We start from the raw sequence: 15,409 nt of genomic DNA on the forward strand, positions 1-15,409 counted from the left end.
GCCAATTGCAGCGTTTTCTGTGTTCTGTGTATAATTTTGTCTCTGCTGCCCCCTAGTGTCCAAAAAAACTAAAAGGAGGTTGAAATAATGATGGTAAAATAAAGTACACATATGGTCTTTGTTAGTTATTAACTATTTTGAGTGGTATGATTATTTGTCTCACAAGCAGAAAATTTTACATTTTGCAAATTGCAAAATGTTCAATTTTTTTACGACATTTTGGTATTTTTCACAAAAAAAAACAGACTGTATCGACCAAAATTTACCACTAACTTAAAGTACAATGTGTCACGAGAAAACAATCTCAAAATCACTGGGATAAGTAAAAGCAATAAAAAGTTATCCCCACATAAAGTGATACATGTCAGATTTGAAAAAAAGGGCTCTGTCAGGAAGTCAAAAACAGGCTGCGGCGGTAAGGGGTAAAGCGAATCATGACCACATTTTTTAGAGATCATGCATATAATGTGCAATAATATTTTACATTCTTATTTGAAGTTGGACCCCAATGACAAGGATGCTAGCATAAATACAGCAATGTATTTTCGCAAATACAGTAATGTAGATTCTAGAGCATTGTTCTCCTGTCTCATAGGCCCTTATTATAGTTCACTCTTTCTGACAAAATCCTTCTTAGATGGACAAAACCATGTGCACTGCAGGGGGGCAGATGTAACATGTGCAGAGAGAATTCGATTTGGGTGAGTTATTTTGTTTCTGTGCAGGGTAAATACTGGCTGCTTTATTTTTACACTGCAGTATATATCTCACTTTGAAGTAAAACCCCACCCAAATCTAATTCTCTCGGCAAAAGTAACATCTGCTGCACCTGCAGTGCAAATGGTTTTGTCCATCTACGAAGGATTATGTCAGAAAGAGTGAACTAGAATAAGGCCCATAATCTCAGTATCTCATAGTTAGACAGTCCAGAAAGGATGCACAGTCCTGAGATGTTCACCTGTAAGGATATACTCTACTGTAGCAAGCAAACTCTAAATAACAGGAATTGGATCACATGCACATCATGGACATAGCAGCAACCAGGGTTGAGATAGATATGTGATCCCCAGATAAACCCAATATTGTGTACACAGCCATTCATGCCAAGCAGCCTCTCAGTCATACAATATGGGAGCTGAAAGAAGAGGGGTCATAAGTGCAATTTTCGACTGAAAATCGCACATGTAGTAGGGTGCAATTTATTAGAACACACCAGAAATCAATTGCAAGCATAACCTGCCCAGGGCACTTTGAGCCAGTCCTGTTTCCAGAAATATGAAGGAAAAATTACCGTGGTTTCCCGTTGTTTTTTTTTTTTTTTTTTAAACAGCACCTGGCCTTTGGACCAGTTCTGGTTTCAAAAATACAGGAGCCAAAAGAAGCAGGGGTCCCCTGTACTTTTGCAACCAGCTTTGGGCTCCAACAGCCAGCATGGTTATGTCACAGCGGGGGGACAATTGTTATGCAAGTACCCCCATCCAAAGTATTACCCCATGACTGTTATGGGTGGCACCAGGGTGGTTCTAGGTTGCATTGTTGCTCTTACACAGCAGTTCTTAAAGACTAGTGCAAGCTAAGGCTTCACCTATAACAGCCACTTTTACACAGAAAATGATGCCCACCAGGTATTGGCGTGCCGCCAGATCTTAAGTTGGACAAGCAGAAGGAGGAGAGTGCAAGTGCACACCAAATATAAATGCTAAACCCAATAATAATATTGCTATATTGCATTTCAGGGGTTCTTAGCATAATGATGGGCATTATTATCGGCTTTCCCACTGCGCCCAGGTGACCTCTATCGGGCAAGTCCCTAAAACGACAATGAGATAAGTCCAGGCACGGGACCTCCCAAGCCAGCCCTGGACTTGTCCCATAGTAGTGTTAGACAATTGCCCGATAAGTAACACTTACACAAAGTGCTACTTAGTACCCAAAGTATTATTCATGGGGGGTCTGATGGGGATACGGTCATTGGGTCTGCAGCAAGTTGGTCGACAAGCGTTGGGTCAACACCGTTAGGTCGACATGGGGATAGGTCAACATGGTTCTAGGTCAACATGGGTTTAGGTCGACAGGTCGTTAGGTCGACACACGCATTAGGTCGACACACGCATTAGGTCGACAGTCAAAAGGTTGACATGGGGGTTTTCACAGTCTTTTGAGCTGACATGTGCCGACAGGTGGTATTTCATGCCCTACCATCCACTAGGGCGTGGTGGGAGAATAAAATAGTATGCCTAGCGCAGTGAGGCACTGTGTCTGAAGCATCTCGAGTGAAGCAAGCGATGCGAGGGGATGCGTTGTACTGGAAACTGTGTCCATGTCGACTGTGTCGACATTCAGGTAAAAAAAACAGTGGAAAAACCCCACGTCGACCTTTTGACTGTTGACCTAGACCCTGTTGACCTATTGCTTGTGTCGACCTATTGACCTGTCGACCTAAACCCATGTTGACCTAGACCCATGTCGACCTAACGGTGTTGACCTAAAGCTTGCCGACCAACTTGCTGTAGACCAAATGATCCCAACCCTTCTGATGGTGGGCCCATTATAGTCTATGGTAAAATGTGTCCATTGTGAACCCTTATAGAAAGGAGGCTGATGCCTCAGCAATCCTTGGAGAAAAGTGCCAGGCAACATTGAAAAAGGACCGACAGGGCCAAGACATGGACCTTGAGAGTTGCCAGACGTAAACCCAAGTCTAATCCAGACCGTAAGAAAGACAGATTTTTTTTACAAATGAAATAACTGAGGGATCTTATGCTGCAAGGCACACCAATTAAAGAAAGAGCACCAAACTCTAATAAATTCTGGCCGATGAATGCTGAGATCATAGTCTGGATGACTGCATTGCTCAGGATCACCCTTTCAAGAGCCAACCCGTTAAAGCCAGAGTTGGCAGACTGTGGTGGAGACATGGGTCTTGCGACAGAAGGTCTGGACACAGGCTCAGGGGCCATAGTGGAGCATAGTGGAGCAATGGTCAGTCCCAGAAGGTCCACGTACCAAGATCTCTGAGGCCAGTTGGGGGCTATTACTATGGCTACAACTGATTCCTGCTTCAAGCTTTGTAGAATATGTTGAAGCAGAGCTATTGGAGAAAAGATATAGACCATGTCAAAAGGCCATTGAGCGGACAGGGCGTTGACCAGAAAAGATGACAGATCTCGAGTGCAGGAAATTTGCGGTTTATCCGGGAGGCCATCAGATCTATCTGAGGCTTGCCCCAACATATGATCAAGGCCCAAAATCGGCTTCCCAGTGCCATCAAATGATGTTCCGCCCATTTGAGGATCAGTAGAAACTCCTTTATGGCTGCCTTGCTTTGGGTTCAACCACGGTACCCATAGAAATTGATTTAGTTGTTTTAGGTTCAGAATTGATCGAAAGGAGCCGTCTGGCTTCTGAACCAGAAATAGGTTGAAGTAAACACCTGTTCCCTTCTGTGATGCCAGAACTGGAACTATGATTTCCGCCTTTTGAAGGTCAATGGAGAGTTGGAGTGCCTCCGCTTTGTTTTGCAGAGACGGGAGTCCTGTGATAAAGAAACATACAGGTGGGGAACTGTGAAATTTTAGTGTGCAACCCTCCGGCATGATGCTCCTGACCCAAGCATCTGTCATTGTCTCCTGCCAGATAGTGGCGAAGTTTAGGAGATGAGCACCCACCTGCGAGGAACCCCCTTGTGAAGCATGGCCATCATCTCGCAGGCTTGTCAGGCTGTTTTGGTGCCTGACATCATCCTGACCAAGACTTGTGACCTTTAATACTGGGTGCTTTTCTGGAGTGAGGTGGTAATCTGGACAAGGACTGACCCTTAGACTTTCCATAGGGACGAAAGGACTGAAAGGAAATCTGTCTGGGATGGGGACCAGCTGATGGTAGGAAGGCCATCTTTGAATTAGCCACTGTCATCACTATTTTGACCATATCCAGTCCCAAAAAAATGTCTCCCGAAAACGGTAGTGATTCGTGAGCTTTCTTTGAGTCTGAATCCGCATTCCACTAATATAGCCAAAGAGCTCGTCTAGCGACTAGAGTCTGAGGCCAGTAGTGCTGTAAAAGCTGGCACCCCTGATAAGGAGCTAGGTTTAGAGGCTTTGCATTTAGACGCCAACCCTAGGAGGAACTGTAATGAGTTAGACATCTGTACTAAACCTTGTACAGTTGAGGATAGACCCTGAACCCATGCTGGTTCAGTTGCCTGGGGTACATTGTCTGTTATCTTGTGTCAATGGCATGGCTGGAGTTGACAAAGGTATGTCACTGTGAGCTGCAATGCCAACTCTTTCATTGCTGATGAAAGAGAGATAGCCCAGTCAGGTTCTGCAGGGGGAGTGGCCTCTGACGAGCATACGCTGGTATTATCCACAGAACAGCAGACACAGACCCCCCCCCCCCCATAGTCCACTGAATTCTCTTTGCACACAGGTATGTGTAAGCTCGCAATACAGGAGTGTCCCGCTCACCCCGAGAAGATTTAGCAGGTTTGGCAGAGGGACTCCTTGTAGACATAGCTAATGGCTGCACAATGCCAGTAATCTGAAAAAAAGCAGCCAGCAGCAACACACCGCCACTAACAGAGGAGGGACGCCGGGTCTCTTAACTGGTCTGGCTGCGGCAGTCCCTGTGTTCTGCAGAGGGATGGCTGGCAGGTCTGACCATAGAGGATAGAGAGCCGTCCCCGGACCAGTGGAGCAGACAGGCAGCAGCGCAGGCTTGCTCCTGTGTAAAAAAAATTTTTTTACAAAACTTCAAAATAAAGAAAAATATTGAGAAACGGGCTGGACACGGCCCAACTTGGCTCCTGTGCCCTGAGGCACCAAGCAAAAACTGGTGGCCTGGGGGCGTGGTATGGGGAGAAAGGGTCAAGGCTCTACCCACACCCACTGTCCCAGTGTCCACCATAGGAGGAAAGAAATAGTGCTCCACCACACACAACATCGTCATTGTGCCCATCTCTGAATGAAGCCCAGAATGCAGATATGCCATTAAGCATGCAGATGGAGTTTTTGGGCAAAAACTCCATGGGTGAAATTTAATAGGATGAGAGTTTCAGAAAGTGAGAGATTTGGTAAGAAATCTCCAGTTCTTTTAAAGTGGCAATCATTTACACTGCAAAATCAGATTGATACACGCTGGGAGATAAATATGAGAAATATCAAAGAATGTAAAGAACTTTAAGATCATACAAAAACATACAGTATGATGAGATAACTTTTATCACTACTACTGTATATCGTTTTGCAGCATGGGAAAATAATGAAACAAACTTTTCCTTTGATTACAGGTAAAGTACATGAACTGAGGGAAAAGTATGCTACCCGCAACCTTTCATATGATGAATCTGAGCTGAAAGAGCTTCTGCAAGTGTCAAAATTAAATGTGGAGCTGAGCAAACCACAGATATTACAGAAACTGCAACAATGTATTGATTCTAAATGAGCTAATCTGAAAATGTGTCTGTGCTATTCTTCAGTATACAGTATACTGTATGTGTCTGCGTCATTCTTCAGTATACAATACACATATATATATATATATATATATATATATCTGTACCATTCTTCAGTATACAGTACAGTGTATGCGTCTGTGCTATTCTTCAGTATACTGTATGTGCCTGCGCCATTCTTCAGTATACAGTATGTGTCAGCGCCTTTTTTCAGTATACAAGATATGTGTCTGCACCATTCTTCTACTCTCTATCTACCTTGCAGCATACACATGCTGATTAAATATGCTTTAAAATGGATTAACTTGTTTCTTTTCTTTTTTTAAATAATACATTTTAATTGGTTTAATAACACAAGTTGCCCTAGTTAACCACAAAGGTTAATTAGATCAGTCCACACAATTGACCTAATCAACTGTTATTGTTTTTGTTTAGGAAACCACAAAGTTCCCACGTCTGTTTAGAGCGGGGAATCTCCCCCCCATCCCCCCCCCTTTTTTTTTTAAAGAGAGCTCCACTTGACTGACAGGTAAGCGGGACTCAACCAATCAGGGGAGAGCTGCTGACGTTGGGCTCCCTAATTTGCTGCTGGAAATTGTAGTGACAGGAGTCACAGGGGGATCCAGCACACATGAGCAGGTTGCAGAATGGCCCACCGGGAAACCGGGCCATTTCCCGGTGGGCCTGTCCAGACCTGGCCACCTCCCCCCCTTGGCTGGGCCGCCGATGTTCCCCCTCGCTTGGCCGCGGGCCGCGCTACTACATCGTTTAGCGGCCGCGGCATCCATCCTGCCCATACTCAATAAGGCTGCGGCCGGCTATGATGTATTTAAAGCTGGCCGCGGGAGTGCTGTACACTGTGCTGTACGCTTCCGTTGTCCTGGCTGGCTTTGAACACCCAGGTGCTTCTCCTCAGGCCAGCGGTAAGCGGCATTAACACCTCCCCCCTCCCCGGGCTCCTGCTAGATACACCACAACCCCAGCCCCCCCTGCTAGATACACCACCAGCCCAACCCCCCTCCCCCTGGGCTCCTGCTAGATACACCACCAGCCACCACCCGGGTTGCTGCAAGATATACCAGCAGCACCGCAACCCACCCCCCCTCCCCCCGGGTTGCTGCAAGATATACTAGCAGCAAAGACCCCCCCCACACACTGCTGCAAGATATACCAGCAGCAAACACCCCCCCCCCCCCCCCCCCCGGGGCTGCTTCAATGAAATTCCCGGGCTGGATACAATTCCCAATCCACCCCTACACATTGTCTTCCTTCCGTTTGTACTGGTTTTTGCCATTTTTTTGTTTATTTGTCGTTTTTTTATTAATTTTTTAACCCCATGGAGGCCTACATGGACCGTAGGGAACACGATCTACACCAGATGGTTGGTGAGTATCATTTTTTTTTTCGCAAGTACTCCTGTGGATTATCTACTGGACAGGGGGAACGAGCCTATGGGATTCCAGCATTGGTATTATGACCTCCAGCATCCTGACCGTCGGTCCCACTAAAGGAAACTGTTTATTTCCTATTTGCTATTGCTTGCCTCACCGGCCTCATGGACATTTCTTGGCTTACTTCATACTTTGTGTTCAAAAGCTGTTTTATTCATAAAAGCGTTTTAACATTGTCCTGCTCAAATTACAGTCCAGGGACAATACTGTTTATTACCCAATTACACTTTATCTCACTGAAGAATTATCAGCTGGTGTGATGCACCAGCAATGTGTGCTGAGCGATCTGTGTGGGCCAGTGTTCTCTGGTGAGAGAATACTGGTGATGACTAGATTTTGACAGCACTACGTGCCCATCGCTGGGGGGTATACACATGGGGCGACGTGTTTTTAAACAGTAATGGGACCTACAGCCGTAGCAATTTAGGGGCATTTTATAAGTGACCTCACTAGGGGCCTTATTCTGATCGGTGCGGCCCGATCAGAATATGCGGCCGCAACCGTGCAGGCGAATCCCCGCCTTCCATACGGATCGCCACCTGCCGTCCGTACGCGGATATGTGGCGATCCGCATGAAATTGGACGGGGATACGCCTCCTCCGTCTTGGGAGCAGCCCCTGCATTCGATGGTCGCCGAACATCGAATGCAGGGCCGCACGCTCCACCAGGTCCCGCAACACAAGACCACACGGACACTTGTCCGTGTGAAATCATGTATGGGGGCGGGCAGCTGACATCCGGCGATGTCAGATGCCCGCCCCGTACCCACGCGTCACGGCCTCATTACCATGCATACGCCCCGCGTTTGCATGGGAACGCCCATGAAACGCGGGGCGTATGCATAGGGTAATGAGGCTAAGTAGCCCCTCACGCCCCTCTACGCCCCCTGTGCGGCGTATAAAGAATCCGTGCGGCGAAATCGCCTGCACATGCGCAGAGTGACCTCTGCACATGCGCAGACGATCAACATCGGCGGTCCGTCCGCATGCGGGAATATCCGCACCGATCAGAATAAGGCCCTAGATCTCACTGGAGAAAACTGGCCCTGACATCGCTCAGCACACAGCGCTGACACATTGATGTGTGCTGAGTGATCTTTATGAGCATTCTGAATGATCTATCATTGCTCAGAACGCTCAGCATATCTCCCTGTGTGTAGGCCCCTTAAGTGATATAGGGGCCCATTTATCATTCTATACTTGCAGCTAAATCCCTGAAAACACCTGTTTTAGGGGGTTAGCCGCAAATATTAAGTATCCTCTGAATGTATCAAGAGGGGCCGCAACAGGAATATCCAATCCCTGCTGCGATCCCTCCTGCACTGCCGCTGAACATCTCCCCCATAGTTTTCTATGGGGGATGCGAAGCTGCCAGATGTATCAACTGCCAGGGCAATGTAGTCAGTGGGGTCGGCGGGGGTCAGCGCTAACCGCGTATGTGCAGACCCCCCCGGCGCCCATCTCAGCACATCTCAGGGATGGGCTCCTTTTGGAGCCCTGTCCCTGCGAGCGGGGGATGATACATCCCATAGTTAGGATCGTATTTTACAATGCGATCCTGGGCGGTAACATTCCGCCCAATGCAATCATTGATAAATGGGCACCCTAGTCAGATCACTTCGAAATAGCCTTTAAATCACCCCTGTATGGTCCTTTAATCAATGTAGAAACTAATGCAGCATTGCCACCGTGTGGACATTTTAGAAAAATGCATTGATTGTGAATTTCATCACCACTAATTGTTTTCTTATTGTAAGGAATTACTTCTGTCTTAACTGTGACTGTATTAAAGAGTGTGAAGTGTATTTGCATTAACTGTGATTGTCTTACCAACAGAACAGTGATTTTCTTGCTTTTCAATAAAACCTTAGTCACTGTCCTAATTAGAGATGTGCGGGCATGAACGGCATGAATCCAAGCCCGGATACGAGCGGTGCCCGGAGATTCCCGCCTGACTCGGATCTGGCCGTGCGGGCAAAACTTCATTGTCCGGCGCCGGATTCTCGCGAGATCCAGACGTCTATATAAACCACGAGCATCCGGCGCCATTTGTCACTCGTGAGTTGAACGTCTTAGAGTAGGGAAGGGATAGTCAGACTCTGTGTTCGGAGCTTTGTTAGGTTAGATAGGTTAGGGAGCTGTCTTTCTTTTGCTGCTGGGGCGACTGCAAGTGCCTAGTGCCACTGTCTGCTCTGCTGGTGTGTGCTCTGCACTGCCAGTGGCTGCCAGCCCAGCCAGTACTACCTGGCCACTTCATTGTATATGTGCACTTTTAACCACTTTTATACCAGTCTGCTTGTGCATCTGCTGTATATTATTATTAATACCTCCCTGCTGGTGCATTTACTGCCATATATAACTAAAGTAAACTATATATATAAACTGTACTGCCATATAAATATTAAGTGTATTGGTGCATCTACTGCCGTATATATAATATCTCTCTGCTGGTCCATCTACTGTACTGCCGTATAAATAATACCAGTCTACTGGTGCATCTACTGCCTTATATATAATACCTCTCTGCTGATGCATCTACTGCTGTATAAATAATACCAGTCTACTGATGCATCTACTGCCGTATAAATAATACCAGTCTACTGATGCATCTACTGCCGTATATATATATATATATATATATATATATATATATATATATATATATATATATATATATATATATACACACACACTAGGTGATTCATCGCGCCCTCCGGGCGCTCTTCACACCGTTGTGAGGGGCTTCGCCCCATTAGAAGTAGAAATATATGTGAGTGTGTGAGATATAGTGTAATTTGCCGAATAATGTTCTTAAAGTGCATTTGTGTGGATGTGTGTGTGTGGAGGCATAGATGTGAGTGTGTATTTGACAATCACGTTGGTGTATTAGTGGGCAAATGTAGTAAAGTGTGCTGTCTTACACTGTGTGTTTTGAAGGGACCTTTAATGCCAAAGTAGTTGTGAGTATTGCCGGCATGGATGGGTGGGTGGGTGTGTACTTGGTAGTATTGGAGGCATGGATGGGTGTATGTGTGTGTGTAGTTGTGAGTATTGGATGCTGGGATGGGTGTGTGGTTGTGTGTACTCGGATGTTTGTGTGTGTGTGTGTGTGTATTTGTGAGTATTAGAGGCATGGATGGGTGTGTGTGTGTGTTTTGGTGTGAGTATTGGAGGTATGGATGGGTGTGTTGTGAGTATGGTGTGCTGGGTGCCACGAAGCAGGTACTGGCCTGAAATGGAAGGTAGCTGTGTTTGTAGATTAGTTGGTAGTGTAGTGGTATGGGGTGTTAGGTAGTACTTACAGATGGGTGGGGTAGAGTGTTGTTCTGCGGCCGGCGTCACGTGAATTTGGCAGGAGGTGGCAGCAGGTCGTAGAGGCTGGCGTTTTTTGGCAGCAGGTTGGGGACGTTGTTGAAGGAACCTTAAAGCAAAATCAAATATTAGAAGACACGAATAGGGGTTGTTGTGATTATAGTAGGCATGGATGGGTGTATGTGTGTGTGTGTGTGTGTGTGTGTGTACTTATGAGTATTGGATGCATGGATGGGTGTGTGTGGAGGCATAGATGTGAGTTTGACAATGACGTTGGTGCATCAGTGGGCAAAGGTCGTAAAGTGTGCTGTGTTATAGTGTGTGTTTTGAAGGGAGCTTAAATGCAAAAGTAGTTGTGAGTATTGGCGGCATGGATGGGTGGGTGGGTGGGTGTGTGGTTGGTAGTATTAGAGGCATGGATGGGTGTGTGTTTGTGTGTGTGTGTATATGTGTGTGTAGGTGTGAGTATTGGAGCTATGGATGGGTGTGTTGGGAGTTTGGGGTGCAGGGTGGCACGCCGCAGGTAGTGGTGTCCAAAGAGGTGTGACAATATAGTGGGAGCTGAAATGTTTAAGGGAGGAATGTTGTGTAAGAAGAGGCGTTTGTAGTGTAGTGGTATGGGGTAGTTGTGAGAATTGGAGGCATGGATGGGTGTGTGTGTGTAGTTGTGAGTATTGGAGGCATGGATGGTTGTGTATTTGTGTGTGTGTATATGTGTGTTTATTTGTGATTATTGGAGGTATGAATGGGTGTGTTTGTACTTGTTAGTATTGCAGGCACGGATGTGAGTGTGTGGTTGACGATGTAGTTGGTGTGTAAGTGGGCCGACGTAAAGTGTGAGTTTGTTAGGGTCATGTAAGCAAATGGAAATATTTAAACACATACTGTAAATGGAAGTGTGCAAAAGTTTAGGAGTTATGAAATGTTTAAGGGAGTACAATTTTGTTAGAAGAGATGTTGTTAGTGCAGTGGTATGGGGTGGTTGTGATTATGGTAGTCATGGATGGGTGTATGAGTGTGGACTTGTGAGTATTGTAGGCATGGATGTGTGTGTGTGGAGGCATAGATGTGAGTGTGTTTTTGACAATCACGTTGGTGTATCAGTGGGCAAACGTAGTAAAGTGTGCTGTCTTACACTGTGTGTTTTGAAGGGACCTTTAATGCAAAAGTAGTTGTGAGTATTGGCGGCATGGATGGGTGTGTGTGTGTGTACTTGGTAGTATTGGAGGCATGGATGGGTGTATGTGTGTGTGTAGTTGTGAGTATTGGATGCTGGGATGGGTGTGTGGTTGTGTGTACTTGGATGTTTGTGTGTGTGTGTATTTGTGAGTATTAGAGGGATGGATGGGTGTGTGTGTGTTTTGGTGCGAGTATTGGAGGTATGGATGGGTGTGTTGTGAGTATGGTGTGCTGGGTGCCACGAAGCAGGTACTGCCCTGAAATGGAAGGTAGCTGTGTTTGTAGATTAGTTGTTAGTGTAGTGGTATGGGGTGTTAGGTAGTTCTTACAGATGAATGGGGTAGAGTTGTGTTTTGCGGCAGGCGTCACGTGAATTTGGCAGGAGGCGGCAGCAGGTCGTAGAGGGTGTGGTTTTTTAGCAGCAGGTTGTGGACGTTGTTGAAGGAACCTTAAAGCAAAAGTAAATATTAGAAGACACGAATAGGGGTTGTTGTGAGTATTGGAGGCATGGATGGGTGTGTGTGGAGGCATAGATGTGAGTTTGACAATGACGTTGGTGCATCAGTGGGCAAACGTAGTAAAGTGTGCTGTGTTACAGTGTGTGTTTTGAAGGGAGCTGAAATGCAAAAGTAGTTGTAAGTATTGGCGGCATGGATGGGTGTGAGGTTGGTAGTATTAGAGGCATGGATGGGTGTGTGTTTGTGTGTGTGTATATGTGTGTGTAGGTGTGAGTATTGGAGCTATGGATGTGTGTGTTGTGAGTATGGGGTGCTGGGTGGCACGCAGCAGGAACTGGGCTAAAAATGGAAGGTAGCTGTGTTTGTAGATTACTTAGTGGTGTAGCGGTATGTGGTGTTAGGTAGTACTTACAAATGGGTGGGGTAGAGTTGTGTTCTGTGGCAGGCGTCACGTCAAATTTGCAGTAGGCGGCAGCAGGTCGTAGAGGGTGGCGTAGGTGGTAGAGGGTGGCGCTTTTAGGCAGCAGGTTGTGGAGTTTGTTGAGGGAACCTTAAAGCAAAATCAAATATTAGAAGACACGAATAGAAGTGTGCAAAAGTAGTAAAGGCTGCAGCTACCGGCGTGAGATGCATTAATGGGTGTGTGTGTGTAGGTGTGAGTTTTGGAGGCATGGATGGGTGTATGTAAGTTTAAGTGTAGCAAGCATATGTGTGTGTGTAGCTGTGATTATTGGAGGCATACTTTGGTGCATGAGTGGCCAGATATAGGTTAGTGTACTGTGTTAGACCGTGATGGGTGAAAGGGGCTGATGTGTGGTACAGTTGTAAACCCTGCAGGGCCGTGCCTGATATGGGAGGTGTGGGATGATAGGTGTGTTAGAAGTGGTGTACTGGGGTGCTGGTTGGCTGGGGTGAACTGGAAGGGAGCTGGGTTTGGTGTTTTTTGTGGTGTATTAGTATCGGGTGGTGGGTAGTACTTACAGATGGGTGAAGAAAAGATGTCGTGTGGCACTGGGAGTCTGGGAAAGTAGAGTTGTGCGGCATCAGGTCCTGGAGAGTGTTGCTTGTTGGCATCAGATCCTGGTGGGTGTTGTTTCGCATCAGATCCTGGTGGGTGTTGTTCGGCTGCTGCAGGTTTGAGAGAATGGAAATAAACGTGGGAAGGGGGTTGTGGGGGTGGGGGGTTTGGGGTGGGGGTGTTGGGTGGGGATGGGGTTATTTGGCTGAGGTGCACAGTGGGCTTCCAGATGGGTGTGGTTGAGATGTGGTGTGGCACTGGTGGTCTGGTAAAGTCGAGTTGTGTGGCATCAGGTCCTGGAGGGTGTTGCTTGTTGGCATCAGATCCTGGTGTGTGGTGTTCGGCTGCTGCAGGTTTGAGAGAATGGAAAGAAAAGTGTGAAGGTGGTTTGTGGGGGGAGGGGTGGGGTGCAATTTGGCTGAGGTGGACAGTGGACTTCCCTGGGCTGGTCCCCGTGGCCCCCGCTGCCACTGGCAGCCTCTATGATGGTGTTAGAAGACATGAATTGAAGTGTGCAAAAGTAATAAAGGCTGCAGCTACTGGCGTGAGATGCATTGATGGGTGTGTCTGTGTAGGTGTGAGTTTTTGAGGCATGGATGGGTGTGTGTGTGTGTGTGTGTGTAGGTGTGTTTATTGGAGGCATACGTTGGTGCATGAGTGGGCAGACATAGGTTACTGTACTGTGTTAGACCGTGATGTGTGAAAGGGCATGAAGTGTGTTAAAGTAGTAAAGCCTGCAGGCGTGCGCCTGATATGGGAGGTGGGGGATGAGTGGTGTGCTGAAAGTGGTGTACTGGGGTGCTGGGTGCCTGGGGTGAACTGGAACAGAGCTGGGTTTGGAGTTGGTGTATTGGTATGGGGTGGTGGGTAGTACTTACAGATGGGTGTGGTAGAGATGTGGTGTGGCACAGGTGGTCAGGGAAATTCGAGTTGTGCGGGCTCAGGTCCTGGAGGGTGTTGCTTGTTGGCATCAGATCCTGGTGGGTGTTGTTCGGTTGCTGCAGGTTTGAGAGAATGAAAAAAAAAACGTGGGAAGGGGGTTGTGGTTATTTTGTAGAGGTGCACAGTGGACTTCTAGATGGGTGTGGTAGCGATGTGGTGTGGTACAGGTGGTCTTGGAAAGTCGAGTTCTGTGGCATCAGGTCCAGGAGGGTGTCGGTTGTTGGCATCAGATCCTGGTGGGTGGTGTTTGGCGGCTGCAGGTTTGAGAAAATGAAATTAAAGGTGGTTGTGGGGGGTTTAGGGAAATCTGTGTTAGGTGGGAGCGTTAGGCAGCGTGTGCCCCGGGAGCCCTTGCTGTAAGGATCATCTGTGGTGTGTGTGTGTGTCAGCTAGGAGCGGACAGCTTTAGCTGGGAGCGTGAGGCAGCGGGTACCCTGGGAAGGCTTGCTGAGAGTGGCAGGCAGCGGTGGGTGGCTGGGAGGCAGCGTGTGTGTCTCAGCTAGGAGCGGACAGCTTTTGCTGGGAGGGTGAGGCAGCGGGTCCCCTGGGAGGCCTTGCTGAGAGTGGCAGGCAGCGGTGGGTGGCTGGGAGCCAGCGTGTGTGTTGAGGGGGGGGGGTGTGGGGGGGTTGGCCTTGCGTTGTGTAGACAGGGGCCGGCTGGGATGGGCGCCTGGTGGGGAGGGGGGTTGCGCGGTGCTTTTCCGTGGAGATGCGTGAGGCAGTGGGTCCCCTGGGAGGCCTTGCTGAGAGCGGCAGGCAGCGTCTGGGAGGCAGCGTTTGTGTCTTACCTGGGAGCGGACAGAGTTAGGTGTGAGCGTCAGGCAGCGGGTCCCCTGGGCGGCAGGTAGCGGTGTCTGGCTGGGAGGCAGCTGGGAGTGTCAGGCAGCGGGTCCCCTGGGTGGCAGGTAGCGGTGTCTGGGTGGGATCCAGCTGGGAGCGTCAGGCAGTGGGTCCCTTGGGCGGCAGGTAGCGGTGTCTGGGTGGGAGGTAGGTGGGAGCGTCAGGCAGCGGGTCCCATGGGCGGCAGGTGGTGTTGTCTGGGTGGGAGCCAGCTTGGAGCGTCGGCCAGCGGGTCCCCTGGGCGGCAGGTAGTGGTGTCTGGCTGGGAGCCAGCTCTGATCGTCAGCCAGCGGGTCCCCTGGGCGGCAGGTAGGGGTGTCTGGCTAGAAGGCTGCATCTGCGTCTCAGCTGGGCGACAGGCAGCTTCTGTTAGGCAGGCAGCGTGGCTGTTGATCCGTGCGGGTGTGTGACCTGAGTGGGATAATGGTGGGAAGGGGAGGTGACGTTGGGGGGTGGGGGTGGGGCACTGGGCGCATCCCCCTTGGTGGCGGGGAGGCGCTAGGCTGTTGTGGTCGCCTGGGGGGGTCTGCGGGACTATAGTTTCACCGGCTGCAGACTCCTGTCCTCCCCCCTCCTTACCCCATTGGCAGCAACACCCAACATTAACCCGCCCCCCTTCTGACTGTAACCCGACACGCAGATCTGTGTTTGGTGACGGGCGGTCCCCGGCTCCGGCTGCAGTGCTAATATAATAACAGACACTCAGAAAATGGCTGCCCCCATAATGCTGTATGGGGGCAGCAATTTTCCGAGTG

General features: G+C 48.5%; 1 protein-coding gene and 1 long non-coding RNA gene across 6 annotated transcripts in view; one reads left to right on the forward strand and one right to left on the reverse strand.

Moving 5' to 3' along the window:
• PLA2G4C (phospholipase A2 group IVC) overlaps positions 1–5,755 on the forward strand; it is a 107,070-nt gene extending 101,315 nt beyond the window's left edge. For all 5 annotated transcript variants that reach the window (XM_083145248.1, XM_083145257.1, XM_083145253.1 and 2 more), the window contains one exon: positions 5,291–5,755. In XM_083145248.1, coding sequence (XP_083001374.1) covers positions 5,291–5,445 — 155 coding nt within the window. In that variant the 3' untranslated portion in view covers positions 5,446–5,755. The remainder of the gene's footprint in view (positions 1–5,290) is intronic.
• A 5,968-nt stretch (positions 5,756–11,723) lies between these two features.
• Positions 11,724–13,864, reverse strand: LOC146029748 (uncharacterized). The gene is made up of 3 exons (XR_014455384.1): positions 13,751–13,864; positions 12,267–12,404; positions 11,724–11,844 (listed from the first exon to the last, which is right to left on the reverse strand). It is a non-coding gene; the product is annotated as an uncharacterized LOC146029748 (long non-coding RNA).
• Positions 13,865–15,409: the final 1,545 nt, after the last annotated feature.

The sequence above is a fragment of the Crinia signifera genome, chromosome 1, assembly GCF_055691185.1.
Source record: "Crinia signifera chromosome 1, ASM5569118v1, whole genome shotgun sequence".
NCBI classification, from domain to species: Eukaryota; Metazoa; Chordata; class Amphibia; order Anura; family Myobatrachidae; genus Crinia; species Crinia signifera.